The 22,282-nt window shown below is 42.4% G+C and overlaps 4 protein-coding genes across 5 annotated transcripts; 1 reads left to right on the forward strand and 3 right to left on the reverse strand.

Moving 5' to 3' along the window:
- On the reverse strand, positions 8 to 4,661 carry GTF2H3 (general transcription factor IIH subunit 3). 2 transcript variants are annotated; one of them, XM_021412624.1, is made up of 13 exons: positions 4,581 to 4,661; positions 4,404 to 4,483; positions 4,188 to 4,294; positions 3,594 to 3,757; positions 3,287 to 3,349; positions 3,002 to 3,031; positions 2,550 to 2,578; positions 2,391 to 2,465; positions 1,886 to 1,939; positions 1,498 to 1,566; positions 1,257 to 1,392; positions 1,141 to 1,177; positions 8 to 1,060 (listed from the first exon to the last, which is right to left on the reverse strand). In XM_021412624.1, the coding sequence occupies exons 1-13, from the start codon at positions 4,588 to 4,590 to the stop codon at positions 991 to 993; spliced, it is 924 nt and encodes a 307-aa protein (XP_021268299.1). In that variant the 5' UTR covers positions 4,591 to 4,661; the 3' UTR covers positions 8 to 990. The 2 variants fall into 2 exon arrangements, with proteins under 2 accessions (XP_021268299.1, XP_021268300.1); XM_021412625.1 differs by lacking the exons at positions 3,287 to 3,349; positions 4,188 to 4,294; positions 4,404 to 4,483; positions 4,581 to 4,661 and having other exon boundaries at positions 3,002 to 3,122; positions 3,594 to 3,731.
- EIF2B1 (eukaryotic translation initiation factor 2B subunit alpha) lies at positions 4,612 to 8,192 on the forward strand. The gene is made up of 9 exons (XM_021412626.1): positions 4,612 to 4,712; positions 4,783 to 4,884; positions 4,958 to 5,094; positions 5,171 to 5,287; positions 6,016 to 6,128; positions 6,530 to 6,598; positions 7,223 to 7,298; positions 7,456 to 7,581; positions 8,028 to 8,192. The coding sequence occupies exons 1-9, from the start codon at positions 4,700 to 4,702 to the stop codon at positions 8,181 to 8,183; spliced, it is 909 nt and encodes a 302-aa protein (XP_021268301.1). The 5' UTR covers positions 4,612 to 4,699; the 3' UTR covers positions 8,184 to 8,192.
- DDX55 (DEAD-box helicase 55) lies at positions 8,386 to 15,307 on the reverse strand. Its single transcript, XM_021412602.1, has 14 exons — positions 14,972 to 15,307; positions 14,718 to 14,768; positions 14,552 to 14,638; positions 13,914 to 14,005; positions 13,738 to 13,800; positions 12,878 to 13,027; positions 12,260 to 12,449; positions 11,802 to 11,884; positions 11,317 to 11,448; positions 11,107 to 11,199; positions 10,459 to 10,573; positions 9,929 to 10,097; positions 9,294 to 9,586; positions 8,386 to 8,827 (listed from the first exon to the last, which is right to left on the reverse strand). Exons 1-14 carry the CDS (start codon positions 15,077 to 15,079, stop codon positions 8,678 to 8,680), a joined length of 1,776 nt encoding a protein of 591 aa, XP_021268277.1. The 5' UTR covers positions 15,080 to 15,307; the 3' UTR covers positions 8,386 to 8,677.
- On the reverse strand, positions 15,452 to 21,462 carry TMED2 (transmembrane p24 trafficking protein 2). Its single transcript, XM_021412631.1, has 4 exons — positions 21,219 to 21,462; positions 19,819 to 20,011; positions 17,383 to 17,490; positions 15,452 to 16,950 (listed from the first exon to the last, which is right to left on the reverse strand). Exons 1-4 carry the CDS (start codon positions 21,396 to 21,398, stop codon positions 16,826 to 16,828), a joined length of 606 nt encoding a protein of 201 aa, XP_021268306.1. The 5' UTR covers positions 21,399 to 21,462; the 3' UTR covers positions 15,452 to 16,825.

Consider the following 22,282-nt stretch of genomic DNA (forward strand, 5'->3'; position numbering starts at 1 on the left):
CGGTATCCGCGTTTGTAAAAAGAGCTGCCTTTATTCCAAAAGGTTTTGTAGAAAGTGAATTGTAGATACAGCCGTCAAACAAAATGGCTCCTGGCGACGAGGATGGGCGCTGATGACAATAGCTGCACTGACCAAAGGCAGATGCACACAAGGTCATGGCACACGCAGCTGCACACAGAGCAGGAGATCATCATTTCGTGCTTTTTTTAACCAAAGCAACATGTGGAAGTACACCATGTACTCTCAAACTCAGATACAAAATGCAGTGATCCAAAACCTTTCCAGTTTCAAAGCACACACTGAAGACTAACCACCTAGCGTACATTTACAGGCATCATTTTACAAAAAGAGGGCCCTTCTCACTCATGAACGTGGTCTTCTGTTTCCCTTGGGAAGGGTATCTCCATACTACTATTCCAGTGATATTTATCTGCTGAGGAGCAGCTTCCAACTGGGAGAGAACCAAAAGCACAATCAAAGGGAATAAAAGAATATGGACACCCTTAACAGGAAGGTGTGTTCTAAACCATCTTGAAATGTTCAACTTTCTCATTCTAAAGTTGACTCCATTTCAATCCCCAGACAGCCACCAAAAGCCCACTGAACACTGAAGTCCTTGAATAGCAGTGCTGAGATTGAGATCCTAGACATCAACAGTGGTCATAACATAACCTCTGCACCACCATACGATAAAAAATAACTTGGAGGTTTGAAACTATAGCGGTGAGAATACTTCTAACTTCGCAAGATCTGTATCTTAATAACCTGCAACTTCTGGTTCTAATTACAATGAATAATTAGTATTTAAAACAGCACAGATTACCTGCTAATACAGTGATTCGTTACTAAGTAGAAAACATGACTTAAATACTTGAAGAAAAAAAGTAGTAAGATCTCTTTCATATCCTGTAAAAAGTGCCATCAATTTCTCAAGTACGTTCCACCTCAAGGAATTAGTGGAGGAGGTAATGGTGTATTTACATTGCGTTGTCATACAGCTAACTTTAATTTCTTCTTCTTAGCTTTCATGACAGGTGGCAGTGATATTTTGAAAGCGGTCCTAAATAACATAGAAAAGGAACTGTCAGATACAACAAATGTATTTTCACACCCACCCTTGAAATAAGAAGAAATACTTACTCGCATGTACTGCAAATAGGACTAAAATTGCAGAATACTGGAAAATAAAAGAATTGGCTCTCATTAAAATAGTTCATTTGGAATGTAGGAAGTTAAACTCATACCTATAAACTTACTTGACAAACACACAGAGCAAACATAACCAATTTCAATGAGATTTCGATGACAGAAACATGCAGCTCTGTAGTCAACATGAACAGGAGGTGGAAGCACAAGCTGTGATCTTTGCTCTTGATCAGGGAGAAATACCCACTATATAAACAGAAAAAAAATTAGTGTGGAAATTTCTGTATTACCATGTCAATGAAGTCAATAAGATTTCACATCTGACACAGGAAAAAGCACGTGAAGACATACCAACAAATACTGCAGAAGGGATGGCAGGTGGGGCACTTTCAAGTATATGCCACCTGTAATGTCACAAGCCTGGAAAACAGAGAGCGTGATCAGATTGTTAAGTCCTAAAAGGAAGGCAACAGTTTCTACTAGTCGTGGCAAAAGAAGAACAAAACAATAATAAATTGTTATAGTGCGAGGGTACAAAAAGATTTTTTGTGAAAAATAAATGCTGAGAAGAGATAGTGTTTTACCAACATAAAATACCTAGATGTTGTCACATAGACAGGTGTAATAATGTCTATTCTGGTTTAAAAAAAGATGAGAGTGCTTTAAAATACATCAAACTATCTAGCATCAAGTATCCACAAATTAATTTAAACAGCAAATAAGTATAGGAAGCCTGTACCTGTTGTAGAAGGCCTGAATCAGAGTCCAAGACACAAGCATCAATCAAAATACCCTGCAAGTAAAGAGACCCAGAAAAAAAAGGAACTGAGCTAGGAACAATGTAGCCTCATCCATGTCAGACATGTTTTTACAGCTGCAGGACCACCACAGCAATATGAAAGCTCCTTCCCTTGGTCAGAACAAAAATCCAAATTTCTAACATCTCCCTTCTGATGCATGGCAATAAAAGAACTATCAGCAAAGGTATCTTGTACACACAACCCGCAAGGTGGGGCAGAAGGCTACTGTCCCTACTTTCATAGCAATCTCTAATTAGTCCAGCAAACCCTTCATGTTAAGATGTAGCAATAGGATCTGATTTTTAAACTTTGTTACCTTTCACCCCAGGCATGACAGTCTTCATTTCAAGGATTCTTGAATCAGATCACAACCATAACAGAAATGAACAATTTTTTTAGTCTTTACACACTAATAAAAGATGATATATATCAAAACAGCTTCACCTGTTTCTGTGCTGCAAAGATCACATTCATGAAATTCATATATTGCAATGCACTGTCTTCTGCAGCTTTTATGACCTAAATAAAGCAATTTAGATTTGTTAGCCCATATAGTATGGATAGATTTCAAGACTAATAGCAGACTAACAGCAAAGCTCTTACCAAAATCCTTGATTTCATTTCCTGATTGGCTGATTATCAAAAAGAAAATAAAAGTGCATGAGTATATCCATCCCCTTTAGTTGCCTTTACAATTCTATAGTACTTGGCATTTTAATTAAATATCTAACATCCAAAACGATAGATCTACTAGCTCAAAGTATGTGTATGAAACTGCCTAATAGTCTCAGCCATATAGAAAACAGCAGAAAAATGTGACAAATATCTGTAGAATAATTCAGACTTGTTATGAAAGTGGGCCTATTTCATTTATTGTCCAAAAGCAATTAGCTATCCGTCAAAAAAGAAATATTGAAGGCTGTTCATTACCAACTCATTGGTTCAAACACCTATCTCAAGTTAGAGGGTCTATACACATACTTGTTTGTATGCAAATATGCTTTTTTTCTGCTATTGCTATTCAAATATTTGTGTAAGCACTGAAAAGGCATTACCTTTCACCTCTTTGCTCATCTTGTTAACATCTTCATTAGGTGACATTAAGGAATCCACGTTCTGTTCTTGGAAGCAACACCAGTATCTACGTCACGTATTCACTACCCCGAACAATACATACTGTAGTGAGAGTGATCCACAGTTATTAGGCAAACATTTCAGTTTTGAAAATTATTACAGAATGCACTAATAGTCAAGACTGTATTGAAGCATAATTAACGTTATAAGAAACAGCCTTAGAGAAACAGACAAAAGCTTTGAAAACTCTGTCATCAAAAGGATACAACAAAGTGCTTTAGCAAGTGACCCTGCTAGTAGAGTCTCTGTTTGCTGGCCCATCATGTCAGCTGCAATGCAAATTACAGAAATTACTTTTATATACAAAAACATTTGCTAAGCCTGGGCACACTCAGTGCTACGGTTTTGTCTTTGGCATATTGGATTAGTGCAGAGTCCCCAGCGTCAATCGTAACAAACTCACCTACTCTAAACATATTAAAATTCAAATGATCAAAAGAAAGGGAATTCCTACAACTCCTAGAGAACGTTTTGCAATTCTGTGTATAAAGCCTACAATTTTCTTCTCCTTACTTTTTGTCATGAGCTCTTTAATCTCTTCTGCAATCGCATCATTTATCGCCGTTAACAATTCATATTTTCCATCCTTGCTGCCAGAACAATTAGATTCCACACAATTACCACCATCTCCAAGGAGATCTGCAGAAGCCCAGCGCTTCCCAGGGTACAAGAAACGGCTGAAAGAGAGGAAGAACAAAATACTATGGCTTGCCCTTAAGCCTGTAAGAAAAAAACACCATATGTTAACCACTTGTTGGCAGCAATATTCTGAAGTAAAATTTCAAATAACTTTAATGCTGCAGACATTAAAGAGGATACATAAGGCAAGAAACCTTCATACCCTACATGGTTCACCTCCCTCCTTTCAAAACATGTTTTAAGCAAAGTGGCAGATGGCTCCCATACCCGCACTTGTACATAGGTTCTGAGACTCGTGAATATCTTTGTAAAAGACATCGACCAAATAGGAAACCTTGGTCACTTCCATTGTCTCCTTCTTGCTTTGCGTAAGGCACTAAACCAGATTATTTCTCTCCTACTCCGTATCAGGAGACAGGTATAGGGAAACACACTTTAAACTTTTACAGCGGTGAGCAGCAGCTGTACCTTTCCTGCGTGTGACTCGCTATCACAGCAAGCTTGTTGGTGCGACTCATGAACAGGTGCGAATTTCCCAGTACCATTGCTGCGTCGATACATTTGGATAGAGTGAACTGCCCGAAAAAAAGAATAATTCAGGTCCAGCAAGATAACAGCTGCCGTTAACTAACTGGAGGAACTACAGAACCCCGAGGCGGCCGCAGCGCCGTCCCCAGGACGCACCTCAGCCTCCCCCTGCGCCCGCTTCCCCCACCAGATGGGGTTGGTGTCGATGACGATGACCAGCAGGCTCAGCTCCTCGTCTGGAAAACAGACAGGGGTCACTGCAGAATGCCGCTCTCGGAGCCGCTCGGCTCGGCCCGCTCCCAGCCCCGGGACCCCTCGGCCGCCGCCGCTCACCCGCGCCCATCCCTCCGCCCGCGCGCAGCCGCCGCTCGTGGCGCTCTCGGTGACGTCACGGGGCAGTACGTCATCGCCGGGCGCCGCGCGGGGCCGGGCCGGGCAGGGCGGGGGCGGCCATGAGCACGGACGGTAACGGGGCGCTACGGGGGGCGCGGGGGTCCGGGTTGAGCCGAGGCTGAGGCGGCCCTTTGCCTTTCAGACCTGATCGAGGCCTTCAGGGCGCAGCTGAGGGACGACCCCGACGTCGCCTCGGCGGTGGCCGCCATCCGCGCGCTGCTGGGCTTCCTCCGGCAGGACCGAGGTGGGCGCCGACCCCCCGCGGCCGGGCCCGAGCTGGGGAGACCCGGCCCTGACCGCTCCGCCCCTCTCTCCAGGAGAAACCATCCAGGGCCTGCGGAGCAGCCTGCGCGACGCCATCGATACGCTGTCGCGGGTGGACTCGTCGGTAGCCGTCAACTCCGGCGGGGAGCTCTTCCTGCGCTTCATCAGCCTCACCTCGCTGGAGTACTCGGTAAGGCGCCGGCTCCCGCCGAGCCCCGTGCTGCAGAGCCGGCCGGCGGCCTCGCAGCAGTCGCTGTCCTTTCCAGGACTACTCCAAGTGCAAAGAAATCATGATCGAGCGCGGGGAGATCTTCCTCAGGAAGGTGTCCCTCTCGAGGAACAAGATCGCCAAGCTGTGCCATCCCTTCATCAGAGACGGAGCCGTAAGTAGGCCGTGGTGGGCTGCTCGTGCCCCGGCTCTGCTGCCTGCTCTGCTGGGAAAGCACAGGAGGGAACGGAGCTCGCTCACATCCGTGGCAGCAGCGGCTGAGGGGGACGACATTATCCCTGTGTACGCACAGAAGCCATGGCTTTGTTTCGTAAAGGCTCATCTCCTCCCCTCCTTCCATTTCAGTGCAGCGTGTTACCCTGTGCTCCACATTAAGAGCTGCTGAGGCATCACAACATCAAGCTGCCATTTAATGTACTGAATTGTTGTCCCTTGGCGTCAGGGCTGCCACATCAAGTCCATCTCACGGAGTGGTTTACTATCCTACAATTTATAGAATGCAAGCAACATCATAGAATCATATAATCATTTCAGTTGGAAGAGACTCTTAAATCTCATGTAGTCCCAGTGCCCGCAGCGCACAGGGACACCCACAGCTCCATCAGTGCTCAGAGCCCCATCCCCTGACCTTGGGTGCCTGCAGGGACAGGGCACCACCACCTCTCTGGGCACCCTGTGCCAGTGCCTCACTGCCCTTATCATAAACAACTTTTTCCTTATATCTAGTCTAAACTGTCCCTCTTTTAGTCTGAGACCATAACATCGTATGTTATTAGTTATTAATTAACGTTGACAGATGTGAAGTAAAACCCCGGACGCCGCTAACTGAAGTAAATGTTTTTTAAAGCTCAGCAAGAAGTACTATTTTATCTTTTTTGACAGAGGATATTGACACACGCCTACTCAAGAGTGGTCCTCAGAGTGCTAGAAGCAGCTGTTGAGTCAAAGAAGCGATTCAGCGTTTATGTCACTGAATCACAGCCAGACCAAGCAGGGCAAGTATTCATTAACTTGCGTCTGATCTTGGTTAAGAGGATAAGCTACAGCGAGCATCAAATCTGTCGTAACTTAAGGATGCTTGTTTCCAGCATTTAAAATGGCTAACTGTATCACTAATAATACCACGTTATTCTGGAAAAGTTACAAACCAGTGCTGGCAAGCAATTTCCCATGCTACTATCCTCCTTACAGTGTTAGATAAGTTTTCCTTAAAGGTTTTCAAACTTCTAATCAGTGCCACGCCACCTATGTTTCCCTTGGGAACTTACTTTCTATTAGAGTACAGAACTGCTGGCAAGGGAATACAGGCAGTCATGGTTTTCATTCTTTCAGACTTCATTTTTCTAGCATTGTCTTTAAAGAAATACTTCTAAGCTTCGTATTTGTTATTTAATAGGCAAAAAATGGCAAAAGCCCTGAGGAAGCTGAACATTCCTGTGACTGTAATACTGGATGCTGCAGTTGGGTAAGTCTGATCATTAAATCTTTATGTTGTTCATCCCAATTTTATTTTAACATTGTTACATTTAAGTTCCATAGAAGGTTGTTCTAACTTCAGAAATTGTTACTTTGTTTGTCATAGTCACCAAACAAGCTAAGCAAGTTACACCTTTAGGTGCATGATTAACCAAATACACCTGCTACAGAACTAGTACTTTGATGTTTGCCTATTAGGTCTGACTCCATCAACCTAAGTGTAGAACTTGGGGATACCTGGAGAAGGAACTGAGGTATCAAAGAAGAAAGTTACTTTGATTTTTCTACTTCATACATGTTATTTGCGGGTGTGTTTTTTTTAAGCTAAATGCTAAATTACAGCATATTTTGTCATGTAATGACTACGATTGATAATTTCTCCCATCACTTACACAGTTGTCAAGGTCAGGTACGGCTTGTACCATTCCTGCTGAGCAAGCAGTGAAAGCTCATTCCAAGGATGCTTAACAATATGCAGTCTTACTTAGCTAACAGTAGCTAAAACTACTTTAGAAAAGTGAGAGACTGTTTGAATTCCTTATCTCTGTTCCGTTTGATGAGTCATTTGTCACATTATTTGCTAAGACTTGGATTTTCTTCCCTCCTTTGACAGCTATATTATGGAGAAAGTGGACCTGGTCTTAGTTGGTGCTGAAGGTGTAGTTGAAAGCGGAGGCATTATTAACAAGGTAAAAGAGAATGAGTTTATTACATCATTCTGTAAACTCTACCCTATTAAAATTTTTTTGGATATTATCCAGTAAAAGTCTGTTATTGTTGGAAATGTGGCAATATTATGTCATACTAGCACCGAGTCTGCATGTTATTTTCTGCATGTCTCCACAGATTGGCACTAATCAGATCGCTGTGTGCGCCAAAGCTCAGAATAAGCCATTTTATGTGGTAGCAGAAAGCTTCAAGTTTGTCAGACTCTTCCCTCTAAATCAGCAGGATGTCCCAGATAAGTTTAAGGTAAGAGAAATACAGGTTACTTCTTGGCAAACTAAGATCCACTTACGTGTCTGTGAATAATTTCCCTCTAAGCACGTCTTCATTTATTTGGATCTCTCTACTGTAGTTTACTTGACACAATACAGAGTTGCTCCATGTTCAAGTCAAATATCCAACATCCACAATTTGTCTTAATGCTCTCACTGAGTTACTAAAGCAGTTCCTTTGGGGCACAGGAGTAGCTGTGGGCAAGAAACAGCTGTATCAAGACACTTGAGAACTACAAGTTCTATGGTCTCCATTGTTTTACCTGCTGTACACCAAGGTGCAGCGTATGCCTCATTTTAAAGCAGTTGACTTCCTTCAGTTTTACCACAAACATCTGCTCCAGATTATAGTACTGCCCTTGCCCAAGAGAGGTTTTAGCTTGCAGCTGTGTAATAACTAATGGTCTCATTTCCTTCTAGTACAAAGCAGACACTCTGAAAACAAGTCAGAATCTAACAGAGGAACACCCCTGGATCGACTACACGTCACCATCGCTTATTACGTTACTGTTCACAGACCTTGGTGTATTAACTCCATCAGCTGTCAGCGATGAACTCATTAAACTGTATCTGTAACACAATGGACATGGTTTGCAATGTGTATCATCTATGAATATCACAGTTCTAAGAGCTTGGGAGGTGATACAAGTTAGGCAGACAGGGTAAGGAGACAGCATTACAAGGATTTGTGTCATTATTGGCCTTCTGGAGGCCAAGTTTGTAAGGCAAAACGTTACCTGCGGACGGATCATCGTGTAGAAAGAAAAATCCAAGTTGCTTCTGAATACCTAAAATAATTTATTTCAAAGATGGGTCAAGTATTTTGATATTGTAAAATAAAATAACAGGATGTATTCAGACTCATGCTGAGCCCAATCATACAAGGGCAGTGCTTTTAGCTTTGTTCTTAACCACAGTTCTTCATTGTGCTACGGAAACCAGGTTTCTTTATGAAAAAATTAGATCCATTCTGCTCTCTGCATCATTATTTTGTTATAAAAATACAGTTTTATTGAAATAGGGAGTATCTAATGCCAAAGTTGGGTTAGAATAAATGTCAACCTTCAGTCTCAGTCAGCAGCAGCTTCTTTGAATTTACTCTGGCCACCTGTTAGTCTCTTCTCAAACTCTTCTTCACTAATTTTCCCCTTCTTTAATCTTTTCAAGAGTCTTGTGTCATTCAGCAACTCTTCCATGTCCTCATCTTCCATATCAGAGCCCTGTTAGCCGTTGAAATACAACAAATTAAACACAACACCAAAAAGCTTTTGTTCTACACAGCTGAACACAACAAAAATTTACAACCTAGATTTTGCCAGCAGCGTCCAAGCAGGAAATTTCTACAACCTATTTATCAAACTAATTTGTTGAGAATATTGAGAATAAAAAAAGCAACAACAAATAAGTAGTGTCCAATGAAGTGCTGCTGGATCCCTTACAATCCATGCAGCCTATGCTGGCAGCAATATTCACCATCACTCGAGTGAAGAGAAATTGTTTCAATGTTTGGCTTTAAAAAGCTTTTCTTTATGCTTTGCCTGTCAAGGACCTAGAAAGTTTATTTTCAATAAGTAATGCTGCAGTGCATCTCACTTCTGTCACACTAAAATCCCACTGCTGCCTTTTGGAAGTACGTACCTATGCTATAGTGAGGACATGCAGTTTAACAGAATGGCCACACTTTACCTCTTCACGCTTCCTTTTAGCTGTTACTTTCCTTTTCTTCTCCCTTTTGGCTTTCTGCTTTGACCAGGATTTGTTTTTTATGAATTTCTTTTTTCCTCCGCTCTCCTGTCTTTCCTGTCTCTGTTGTTCTAGTTGCTTTTGTCTCTGTTTTTCTCTATTTTTATCCTTAAATGGGATGGAGTCTGTATTAACAGTGACTGGAGTGAAGTCTGGAAAACATTTTCCTCTCAGCTCAGGCATCTTCGGCATTTTTAACAAGGCAAAACCTTTAGCAAGACTAGCAAAATCCAGATCTGTGAAGATAAAGATTATAAAGTCGGCTTCCTGCTGGATAACAAGTTAACTTACAAAGTCACGGGAAAAAAAAAATGGTCATCTTGAATTTTGTATTTAATAGCAGTAACAATATTAGGTCATATTTATGCTTAGGTCTGTTTTAGTCAGACTTGCTAATTAAATGTTTTCTCTGAAAACAATGAGACGTTGCTTAAGCAAGTAAGAGTTTTGTACTGCAGAAAGTAACGCTGAGAACAGAAACGAGCAGCTTCTAGGTAATAATACTGTGGGTTTTTTTGCCAAACCAAATATTGTCTTCTGAAGAGCAGTAACAGATCCCCAGCTCCTGCAGGAATTACCTTTTATTCGGAAGATCAGATTACATTCATGTTTGGCATAAGCCTGGATGTAAGACACAAATGCTTTCATCCCTTTCTCAAACACTGCCCTGTCAGCCAAAGCCATAGACTTCAGTTTTGGAAGAAGATCTAACACATTTCTCTGTGGTTTCATTTCCTGCATGGGACACTGAAAACAAAAAAAGAAATAGAAAAGGAAAGGCAAAGTTCAGCTGAATGATTTAAAATGTACTATGAAACTTCAAACATGTTTCTTCCCCAGTTAATCTTCAGTAAGTTTTGAGCACCTTTCCCTGCCTTTTACTAGGTCAGTAAATAACACAGGGAGCAATTGCATTCTAACAGTTGAATTTGGTGATTAATAAGCGGCTCTTCTCTTTTTAATTATGTACCTCTGCTAAAATATTATCTATGCGTATGACCTTAATCCCAGTCAATTCTGACTTCAAAATGCCTGTCATTAAGCTTCTGGTGAGCCTGTCTTCTCCCCTGCCCTTTTCTGCTTAGGGTTAGAATGAAAGTCTACTGACCTTTTGATTGATTGAGAGAAAGTTAATGTAAGATTCTTCCATGGGAAGCAAAAATACGAGTGCGCTGCCAACATTGCCAATCCGTGCTGTTCGACCACAGCGATGCACAAAGGCACTGAAAAAAAACAGGGATAATTCAAGGGGAGATGCTCGGTCTGACTTTAAAGCATTAGTGAGGAAAAGGGCAAATCTAATGGAATGGAAAACCTGCAGTGCTGCATAGTTTAAAACTAACTTTAGGTACAGGAGAATTATGACAGTAGAAGTAAAAATACGTGGAAAAAGCTCCCCTCATGTAAACTCCCAATGTAGCATTCCATGAATAGCTCTGTCCCTGCTCTTTGCTCTCATTCACACACCTCAGCTCATTACATCTATACTCCCGTACTAACCCTTAGAATAGCAAGCCTCTTTGCACAAGTGTAAGTGGCCACCACCTATTCCACTTCTGCACATTATGCATACAAAGCCAACTGACTTCTTTCACATCCATTACGATAAAAGTTGCAGCACTCCAACCTCTTTTGTTGGAAGGCTGCTCAGACTTTCAGGCAACAAGTAAATGCATTTTCCACAGTCACATGTTCTCAATTTATATCTAAACAGTACCACAGCACGAGCACAAGTTAGTTAGATCTGAAGTTGTACCTTGCGCTGCTAGGTGGGTCATACTGTAAAACCCAGTGCACTTCTGGAATGTCTATGCCACGGGCCATCACATCAGTGCAAACTAAAATCCCACTAGGAAGAAGAAAAAATGTTTTTTTTCATTCAACTGTCATGTAAGAAAAGCAGACTGTCAGACACAATTAAATCTCTGTTTCTACTTGTGACTGGTGTAACCTGCTTGGTTCTTACCCTGGGAGCTTCCGAAACTCAGTAAAAATCTTGTTACGCTTGTGTTTCATCTTCCCATGAATGCACATTATTTTCACTTGTTTAATTAAGGATTCCAAAGCCTTCCCATAGTATTCCACACACGCACACGTGCTGTTGTGATGAAGAAAGAAAAGATTATGCCCTATTTTCAATCTGACTTAGGCAGCCAAGTCAGAACAGTCTAAGCCTATTCAAAAATATCCATTATTGTCTATTTTTATTTAAAATCTGTACCTCATTTTTATGATTATCATCTATAATCTTTACTTCTATAATCCTTACGAAGTTCACATTAACAGAATCCTGACATGAAGCAATGATTGATCTCTTTCTGTCCCCATTCTATAAGGCAGCTATTAAAATGAACCATGCTTAAAATAGTTGTGTCCTTATCAGCACAGGGCAGCTTTGGAATGTAAGTAATAAAGCACCCTGTTTTCACAGTGGAACACTAACAGAATTACCTGAAAAAGACCAGATGCTTTTCCTGCTTGTGCTGTCGAAGAAAATGCACCAACTGATTAAATTTTTCATCAGCTTTGCATATCTGCACCATGCAAAAGAAAAAAAAATAAGTAAGAAAATGGACTTGATACAAACTGATCTGCCAGTTTCCTCCTTTCGTTACACACTGATGTTTGGCCAGGGAGGCAAAGCAGTGCAGCAGTTTGGGATCACAACTCCTGGCCAGCCAAACCAAAGAAACAGCTAAATACAGCAGGCAACTACAGCATTAAGAATTAAGGGCATTTCTTCTCAATGTGGTTACCAACCTTCAGAAAACTTGCAAGAGCTTCACATCTTAGAAACTTCTGGTTCCTCTGTTACTCTGACTGTAAGTGGTCATGACTTAAATACTTGTTGATGCAACCAGGGAAAAGGGAGAAAGAATGAGGACTATCACAAAACACAGAGTTCATACCATATAGTAGTTCTCCAGGCGTGTTGGAGTTTTCTGTGTGTTGGTTGCTGCCACTCCTTTCTCTTTCACTGAGATGCGGACAGGATTCCGGAGACCTGCTCTCACCAGGTTCTCCACCTCTTGAGTCTGAGTGGCTGAGAACAGACCCGTCCGCCTCTGCTTGGGTAAAAAGGCCAGAATGGCATTTAAACTGCAAGTAAAAACATGCAAAATGTAAATGCACCAAGATCCCCTCAGAAATAAGTTTAATCACTGAAGTATGAGCTTATAAACAAAACAGTTTTTATCACTAAATGTCAAGTATCTTCAATGCAAGTATTTATCGCAATGTTGCATGAAAGACATCTATGCTTGTTACAGCATTTTCAGCCGTTATGGTGAGTAAATACTGATATTTAAATGATTACATGTTAATATGCATCAGAAAAAAAGAAATCTTGAACTCATTCATTAAGCAAGCACTTTTTCCTGACTCTTTTCCCCTTTCAGCAATTGCTTTATACAAGCTACAAAGCAAAGACAGGCGAAAGAACAATACAAAGCGTTCCCTTAAAGATGAACTCATTTAAAACTTCAGATGTACAACGAGAGTTCATTATTTAAATGTTATTTAAATACCTGGATTCAAAGCCCATATCGAGAAGTCTGTCAGCTTCATCTAATACCAACACATCAAGAGACTTCACGCAGCTTGCTAGATCCAGCCCATCTGCTTTTCTTCTGAATAGATCCTCCAGTCGGCCTGGTGTAGCTACAATGATGTTCCCCCTGTTTGTGACAAAGACACAGCAATTTTATAACCATGCAAGGTAAGGCCTTTGGTGGAGCTGCTAACAATTACCACAGCACAAACCTGCACACAAAATGAATGCACTCTTCAATAGAACATCTCAGTGTGCTGCTTCCAACTGTGTTTATAGTCCAGTGCCTTTCAGACACTACGTTGATGAGAGGAAAAATCCCCTGTGTGAAAGCTCACCATTTGTGGTAATAACAGTTTAGAAGATAATTAAGGACTACTGAAAGCAACTCTCAGCTAGAAAAAATATTTCATACATCTGTGCAAAAGCCAGTGGCAAATCAAATGGCCTCAAAGTTTCCCCATGAGTATCGGCACTGAATTCATTCCAATTATTCAACACAGACTCATTCTCACTAGAGCCTACTGCTGGGAGAAAATCTACAAGAAGGAACTGAAACATTCAGCTTTCAGCTGGCCATGCAGAACACTGTTCTTCACCCAGACAGCACAGAAATGGGACCAATGTCACATACAATCCTTGCTTCTGCTCTCACTACAATCTCACAACGGCACATCTTACTCCAGCAAAATAAACCACAACTTCTTTAGCATGGACCCAACATATTTATGCAGCACCATCAAATGTCAGTACCAGCGCCATAATCTGAGAATTCTAATGACAAGGAAAAAACCTCAGCTGCAAGCAATTGGTAACAATCACAGACAACCAACTTACCCTTGTTCTTTGAATTTTTCAACATCTTCCATGGGATTCCTACCACCAATTAAAAGAATCTGACTGAAACAATAGAACAGGAAGATTTAGGTCATCTTTATATTTTGCAAGCTTACGAATGACAGAAGTACAAAGAAAAAGGAACTGTGGTCGTGAAAAGCTTAAGGTTCACCCACCTAAACTTGGGGAAGTGTTTTGTGAAGTGTGTTAGCACTTCATCAATTTGAATAGCTAATTCTCTCGTTGGTGTGATAATTATAGCTCCAACCTGTAAACAAAAGGAACTTATGGACAATAACAGAAAGAAGATTGTTACAAAATTGTCACTTGTAAGGTAAGTGAATATGAAACACATTTACGACCCTGGCTCTACACAAAACATTCCCAGTAGAATCTTTTCCATAGAAAAAACCTCTGAAAGAACTGCTAGACCAATGTGCAAAACGCTCAAGAAATAGAAGCTAGTAACAGTATTTAATCAAGAAAAGCAGTACAAGCACCTTAGAATGTATTCAAAGTCAACAGATGCAAAAAGTACTCAAAGACTCTTGCTTCCAGTACCTTCTCTTATTTGATACTTTAAGATACTCTTCTAATAGCTCAGAACAAGTTTGATCATTTCAAATAAAAAGCTATATTTAAGTGCACAGAAAGCACCCCGATATTTATTATCAATTCTTAAACAGATTGTTGTTACTATTATGCCAAAGGGTCACTGTATGTATCCATTTTTACTTACTTGTACTTTTTCTGAGGTCCTCAATCCTTTTGATATATCACGAAAACATATTCACACAGAACAACTTAACCTTACCTGCATTTTCTTTAACTTTTCTTCCCGTCTGAGAAGAATTTCTAGTATGGGAATCACAAACGCTAAGGTTTTGCCACTGCCCGTTACCTGGGAGGGGAAAACAGAGTCAGCGTCCCTCAGCTGCAGACACAGAGCAAGAAAACCAACCCGAGCAGGTAACGCTCACCGCTTCTGCAGCGACGTCTTTGTTACTCATGAAGAGCGGAATGGTCGCAGACTGAAAAAAAAAAAAAAAAAGAGAAACACCACATGAACGGATTGTTATCTCGCAGAGGCTCAGCTCCCCTCAAAAGCCACCAGAGCTCCCTCCGAGTTACCCGAGCAGCGGCAGTCCGGGGAGAACCGAGCGCAACGCCAACTCCCACCCGCGGCCCGGAGCCTCCCTCCTCGGGATCCCCGTCCCCAGGGCCACCCCCTCACCTGCACCGGGGTCATGCGGTCGAAGCCGAGCTCACGCAGCGCCCGCAGCACGCCCGAGCTCAGCGCCACGGGCAGCGCGCCCCAGCTGCCCTCAGTCACCGCTTCCATCTTAGCGGGGCCGTGCGTACCGCCGGAACTCGTCCCCTACTTCCGGCTACAGAGCAGCCGGGCGGAAACACGCACCGCGGCGTTTTGGTTCCGCCCTGAGAAAGGTTCCGCCGCCTCCCTCAGGAAACTCCACCGCGGGATCAACACGCAGAGCGCCAACATTGCCAGAGCACTTCTGCGGGCGCTAGACGCACTACAACACCCAACAGCACCAGCACAGAAAAACTATAATTTCTTCTCCCTGCCCACAACCGCGGGTCATAGTTGGATGAATTCTGGATACCCAGGGATACTGATAAAAACGTTTTCAGTGCAAAGCAGCACCTCCATAAAGTGTCACAGAAAAAAATAAATACAGAGCATGGTGTTCGGTTATCTTTTTTTTTTTTTTTAAGAATTTGTTTATTTATCGAACCTGGGTCATACTGAGATTCACAAGCAATTTTAAATGTACATCTTATAATTCAATTTAAGTGTTTTACACAAAAATATTGGCACACAACAGTCACCATAAGGTGTAACACCACCTTGCTGAGGAACTGCTGCCAGTGTTTGCCCGAGGTTGCAAAATCTTTACCTGGAACATGAAAACCTGTAACAAATTTTAAATTAATTGTACAAAACTGCTGTGTGTAACTTGTAGAGGCTCCCCCCTGGAAAAGGTCCCACCCCACCCCAGAAATGATTACAACTAATGTACATCAGTCACAACAGAATCCTGGCTCAGCACCCACACCAGACGCGTCTTTAATTTTTAAACCAATCATCAGATACCAAGGAAAGTAACTTCATACAAAAACAAATCTACATGTGCCTGAAAAAGAAAACACACCAGTACTTAGCATTATGCTAATTATGACCAGATAATGGCAGAGACTGCCACTTAACTTAAATACAAGGGCTGCATAGCATAGCAATAAACCCCCAGAACCATTAACCCTTTGGCATCAGGAATCCCAATGTCCTGAACACTGCTGCATTCTGCAAGAGCACCAACAGCCTCAGCTTTGGAGCTGCACGAACCAAAGGGTTAACTATTGTTTGCCAAGACACTGCACACAATGGGCTCCGATATAAAACCTGAAAAAGACTAAAAACTGCGTGATGAACATTTGGTAGAGGATGTATTTCGATACTGGCTATTTCATTAAAAATCTTCAAGGATAAGTTGGTCTAATTAGGATAGAATAGTTATTGAACACTTTCTTTTAAATTTTAATCAGGTATGTATACTAGATCAGAAGTTGTCAGATCTATTCATCATCAGAATAAAGTTCCAATCGCTCCTCCTTGGCAGTTTGCATAAGCGAAGAAGGGATTCTTTCAATTTTGTAACACTTACTGCAGGGTTAATGATGTGTGAAAGGCAACAGTTGCATTAGGGCCTTGTACCGTTTCCCTAGATAGAACTGCAAGTACTTATGAAAACAGAAAGTTAGAAAAGACATTGACATTGCTTGTTACTACAGTTGAATTACAGCATTTGCAGCTTGCTTGGATCTTGCTTAGCATACAGACTAGGCAGGTTTAAGTGAAAAGAAAAAAAACAGGCCAATTAAGTGATGAGATTTCAGCATAGCTTTTGCTACAGAAGATATATAAAAACAATTCATTTTTAACTAGGAAGGAACGTAAGCAAATAAGTTTTACAGTTCAGTAAAGAGGGTTTCGAAACTTAGTGACTTTTTTTTTGTGACCAGGATGTTTGGTAGACAGTGAACTGAAATCCAGGACCAGGAACAGTACTCAAACAACTCTTCGGACTTCAAAAAACCTCTTCAGGTAGTAGATTTGTCCCAGTGTCATGGCAACTAGTACAAGAGCTTCAAAGAATGACCAAAGGACCACTCTGCTGTTTGTGTTGTCATTAACTGTTGAGGAAAGAAAAAATAAGTAACAAAGCATTTAAAACAAACTTAAAAGACATTTTATTTTGTCATAGGAATCGAAGAACTGCATATAAGCCTTACAATGACATCGCTGCTATTTGTACCATGGCCGTAAAAGGGTTTCAGGAACTGAACTGAGAACGTGCATAGCCCGAATCAAGCTATGCAAACAGATGTTCATCTCACCTCTGGACACACACTGCAACATCTTGCTGTATTTTTTCTGTATTTTGCATAACAATCTTCATTACACGACAGACAAGAAAATGTAAATTAGACTGCAAGTGTCAATCATTTTTTTACCCTATTGGGAGGAGCTTCAGGATTTGTTCTGAATTTTTTTTTAGTAATTTGAAATAGCTTTTATAGACTTAAAAAAAAGATGACATGGCATTTAAGTCAAAAGGCACCTACTTGCTCTATGTATTCTCTCACGAACTTCCATGTACTCCTGTTCATGCTTTACAGCTGTCATGGCCACTGCTAACTCGTTAATCATCTCTTCTAGCTTGTTCTGATGAGCTGCAGATAATTTCAAAAGCATCAGAAAGTCTGTTATTTACTCAAAAAGAAAAAAAAAACATTTTTTAAAACATATGAACAGTTGTAACCAACTTCCCACCATGGAGGAAGTTCTGAAAAATGCAGTCTGTACAATGAAACTTTCTAACCTTACAGCAAAATAGTTTGGTTGTCATATTGCCGCTTTTTATAACACATCACTGTGGCATTTACTGAGTGGGAAAACACCTCTCACCACATCCAACTAGATGACATCCAATTTAGTCAGTGCAGACCACTTCTATTCAATATGGGCATACTTCTCCAGAAAAACAGAACGTAAAAATACATGAGATCATTACCACGCTATTGTCCACTTTGCAAATATATTCCAGTACACTCCAATTGTCTTAACATAACAGCTTTTCTAGTTGTTAAGTTTGCAAAAATAGAACAACTGCGAATTTAGCTTAAGATCACGATGCTGGCAAAATGAGAGGACTGTCTGAAGCAATTTATCACATCTTGTGGTCTCCCTGTTTAGCTGTAGCACAGCATTCAGCAGAAACAGTGCCAAAGGGGAACGGCAGATGGCAGGAACTGGCCTCAGGTTCTGGTATGTCATGAAAGCAGAAGAGCAAGAAAATAAACTAACAATAACAGAAAATTAGCTTGAGATAATTCAGCACATGGAAGGAACAGAGATCCAAGATTTAGTGATTTGTCAATCACAGGATCCTTTAAAAACCTTCATGCTCAAAGAACTGCCCGCTAACAAAAGTTATGAATTATGCAAGTAATTTTCAGAGTTTTCTAGCACCAAGAGAAGTTCAAGCAATCATTCCACACACACACAACCAGGCAAACATCTCTTGAAGGGATATATTTGATTTTGAAGCCACCTAATATTATTTCTTTATAAATTAGCTATTTCAGATCACACTCTGAAAGTAAACCTACTAAAAGTATACACATTTGGGTAACAGATAAAAAGGTGGCCAGAGAATAACATACATGCAAGTTCCAATTACAGACTAAGTAGATGTCTATGCAACACTCGCTTTGCTAATACAAATCTCTTACTTTTATGGCCGGTCACTGCAATATGTGCAGTTTATTGGAGAAGAAATTACAGTCTCAGGTATTGTTTAAACTCATTTAAAAAAAAAAAAACAAACAGGGAAAAGTGTTTACCTTAAAATTTAAAGCTCTATTAATATTCCTTACAATTTATATTTACAATGTTTACTCAGATTCAATTAAAAAAATTAACTGAGACCTAACAAAAATCAAGTTAGGAATTTGTTAAATTTCATCAAGAGATATCAATCAAGCACTCAACTCACACAGTTATTTACTCACTAAAATAGAAAAAAAAGACTTAATTTTCTTTCTAGCTTCAGTTAGTGACTTCTAAAGAAAACTTTACAACTTGTTACATTTATTTTACAGCAAATAGCAACTTTCACGTTTTTTCTCTTGTAACATGTTTGCTAATTCATATCCTAGGTGGAATTTGTTGCTTCTAAAAGCCCTCCATTATCCAACATTCACTTTAGCAACAGGAAGTACACATCGTCTAATGCTCCTGGATGCTCATTGTTTTAGTTCAATTCCACCTAAAACATCTAATCAAGCCTTCTGTTAGCCATAAATAATGACCTGAAGACAAAGTGTCATGGCCAGTTCAAGGACCTGATCCTGAGAGCTGCTAAGTATTTAAACCTCTCGATGGAAGCTTGCAGTGCTCAGCATTGCTCAGAATCAGACCTTTGATGTAGTTTATTAAAAAGACATTCTCATGCTACAAACAAACATTACAGAGAAAAAGCAAACGTTAGCTGTTAGTGAATAAACGTATGCAAAAGACAAGATGCTAATGAGCTTTCAAAAAGCAGTACACATACCATCCCAGGTATCTCCACCACCTAGAGGAAAGCGTAAGAGATGAACACAAGTACAGGACAAAGGGCTGCAGATAAAACAGTAACTTACATGGCTACGAGAAAACTTTGTATTATTAGCACATTTATCAAAGAGTTCAACTAATGCGTATGGTAATCTACATACTGCTGAGCAAACTAGAAATCAGAGAATGAAACCGATGAAAAGACTAAAAGATGAAAGCATTAGTTTCTGCAGACGGCCAAGTGATTCCCTGGTGATTGTGCATTAAGTTGTGTCATGAGGTCTAAAAACATCCATATCCATTTTAGCTGTGCAAGAGAACAGCTAACTAGACCGCCTGAAGAAACAGGAATTCTGAGAATCCTAGTCACATTCACAAGTCATGCACGTAGGTAAAAGCTCCCAAACAAGAGCCTTTTCCTTTTCAGGAGTCTTCCTCACCTTCTGTCTCCATATCTTGCCCCTTTGGAGCTTCCCCAATATCAATTGTGAACATCACTATCTTGGGAGTCATGGTGGACATTCTGTTACTAAAACAAAACTTGTAAGTTCCATCCATGTGGGCGGCAAATGTGTATTTTCCACTGGACTCTCGATCACCTTTATAAATTCCTTTATTATCAGGCCCTGTAATCTGGACAGGGAAAACAAAAAAATCATTCATTTTATTTAAAATACAGTGTTTTAAAATGCATCAGTACAGGTTGGGCGCGTATTTCAAAGTTATCCAGTCGGATTTACCCACAACACCTTTAATCTGACAGGTTTGGTGTTATTCCTATTTTCCTTCCCCCAGCTCAAAAGCAGTTCTGTGTTTTCCTGCACAGGAATCTTTAAAACGTGCTCTCTCGGTAAAGAAAACCATATAAAAGCTTTGCCTACTGACCGCCTGTCCTCACGATAAGAAGCATTCAACAGCAAGAGAGACATAAGCTGTCTACAATCCTGGCCATTCACCAAATTAACAACTGCAGGGGAAACGTTATCTCTGATGTTTGGAGGGAAACAAAAAGGAATAAAGGACATTCTCCAGTACAACAATACTACCGTGGACACACAGTTGTGCAATGCTGCAGCTGTCAGCTCAGACTGAGGCACAGCAGAGTGTTAAGCCACGACAGTTATTGTGACCTTACGTCTTCCACTGCACCAGGACACCAAACCCAGCCGCTAAGCTTCCCTCACTGACTCCTAAATGGGAGTTTGCAGCCTCCTGCCTCTATTTCTTGTATCAGAACTACAAAATTTTCAACAATTACATTTGATTTCAGCAACAGCTCTCAAGTTGAAGCTACCCCAAACAAACTACCTGCTCCTCACCAAGACGAACGGAATGCTCATTCTTTATTCTCCTACCGACTCAATGCTTTATTGAAGAAAAGCACTTACCTACAACCTGCTCCAAATCAACCTGATTAAAGACGGCAATCAGCCTTATTAAATACAGCACTTCTTAAGCGGAGAACAAACGTTCCCAGAATGAGCAACCCTGAGAAAAACCACTTCATTATTCCCGCCAACAAAGGCTTTACTATGCCACAACCGCACCGAGCAGGACACTCAGCAAACCCGGAGAGAAGCTCAAACAGCGGCAGAGGGGCTCTCCGCCTGAGGAAGCAGCAGCCCCTCCCGGCACCCCAAAGCGGGACAGCTCCGCAGCGATCCCACGGCCCCAGAGCCGGGGGCGGCCAAACGCGGGCCGCTCGCCCACTCCAGGCCCCACCGCCGCCGCCCGGGCCTCCCCGCACCGCCTCTCCGCACCGCTCCCAGCGCTCAGAGCCCGGCTCCGGGGCTGGGTCCCCCGTCAGCGCGGGACCCAAGGTCAGGCGGTCCCGCCTCACCTCTACGTCGATGTCCAGGAAGCCCCCCTCGGCCACCTCGAAGATGAGCCCCATCTTCGTGCCGGACGGCACCCGCTCCAGGAAGCACTCCTCCGCGTGCGCATCGATGCTGACGAAGTAGGCGGCGGCCGGGGCCGCCAGTGTGGCCAGCAGCGCCAGCACCGCCCGCACCGGCGACATGGCGGAGCCCAGGGGCACCGAGCGGCGGGCAGCAGGAAAAGGGGAGGGGGACTTCCTGCTCACGCCACGCCCCTTCCGGGGCACGGGGCCGCCGCTCATAGGCCGGCGCGGCCCCACTGCCACGTACGGCCCTGCGCTACGGTGGCCGTCAAGGGACGGATAAGGACGGGACGGCCCGAACCCTGAGGAGAGAGCGGCGCGAAGCAGGAGGCGGAGCCTGTGCTCGAGAGCAACCAATGAGCGCGGAGTGGATCGCGGCGAGAAGCCAATCAGCGCGAGGAGGAGTGAGCGGGCCTATCAAAAGGCACAAGAGCGGAGGGCACAGCGGCATTGGATGAGCAGCGGAGAAGGCGTTGCTTGGCAACTGCGGAGCGCGGGCTGCGCCTGAGGCGGCGCGGGAGGTCCTGAGCGCTGCTGCTGCCAGAGCCGGGCAAGCCGAACTGCTGCGCCGTGTGGGGATCTGGCAGCGGTCGGGAACGGAACGGGGAACCCAGCGTGGGGGCTGTTCCTTGGTGCAACCTGCAAGTACAGCCAAGGTACGCAGCAGGGTTCTGCATCCGCCGATTGCCCTCAGCTGTATGACAGCTGCAATCCGAATGCTCGATTTGTGTGGGTAAAGAACAGTCACCTTTGCCCTGCAGGGTGGGCACGTGGAAGGAGCAGCGCTGTGAGGAGCTGCATGGCTGGTGTGGCTGTCACACCCACAGTCACGGCTCCACAGCCTGAGCTGCTGCGCTGGCTTTGAGTTGATCTCAAAGGAATTTCAGTCTTGCCAGTAGCACGTTCTCTAAATCATTACTTTTTCCCCTTAACGTGCATTTGTAAATAATGAGGGGAAATAATTTGCTGCTGAATCCTGGTGGTGGTATGAACACTGTCTAACT

The sequence above is a fragment of the Numida meleagris genome, chromosome 14 (genome assembly GCF_002078875.1).
Source record: "Numida meleagris isolate 19003 breed g44 Domestic line chromosome 14, NumMel1.0, whole genome shotgun sequence".
NCBI classification, from domain to species: Eukaryota; Metazoa; Chordata; class Aves; order Galliformes; family Numididae; genus Numida; species Numida meleagris.

Bases quoted from the DNA above. Each gene is read 5' to 3' on its own strand.
- TMED2 (XM_021412631.1), bottom strand. From the start codon at position 21,398: ATGTCGCCGGTGCGGGCGGTGCTGGCGCTGCTGGCCACACTGGCGGCC. The intron at 20,012-21,218 runs GTGAGGCGGGAC...TTCCCTGTCCAG, and splicing joins TCCTGGACATCGACGTAGAG to ATTACAGGGCCTGATAATAA. The intron at 16,951-17,382 runs GTAGGTGCCTTT...TTTCCTCAACAG, and splicing joins TGAGAGAATACATAGAGCAA to TTAATGACAACACAAACAGC.
- GTF2H3 (XM_021412624.1), bottom strand. The intron at 2,579-3,001 runs GTAATGCCTTTT...TTTGATAATCAG, and splicing joins GATGAGCAAAGAGGTGAAAG to CCAATCAGGAAATGAAATCA. The intron at 1,567-1,885 runs GTACAGGCTTCC...TCTGTTTTCCAG, and splicing joins ATTCAGGCCTTCTACAACAG to GCTTGTGACATTACAGGTGG.
- EIF2B1 (XM_021412626.1), top strand. The intron at 4,885-4,957 runs GTGGGCGCCGAC...CCCTCTCTCCAG, and splicing joins CTTCCTCCGGCAGGACCGAG to GAGAAACCATCCAGGGCCTG. The intron at 6,129-6,529 runs GCAAGTATTCAT...GTTATTTAATAG, and splicing joins TCACAGCCAGACCAAGCAGG to GCAAAAAATGGCAAAAGCCC.
- DDX55 (XM_021412602.1), bottom strand. From the start codon at position 15,079: ATGGAAGCGGTGACTGAGGGCAGCTGGGGCGCGCTGCCCGTGGCGCTG. The intron at 14,769-14,971 runs GTGAGGGGGTGG...TTTTTTTTTCAG, and splicing joins ACCGCATGACCCCGGTGCAG to TCTGCGACCATTCCGCTCTT. The intron at 8,828-9,293 runs GTAAAGTGTGGC...AACGGCTAACAG, and splicing joins CTAAAAGGAAGCGTGAAGAG to GGCTCTGATATGGAAGATGA.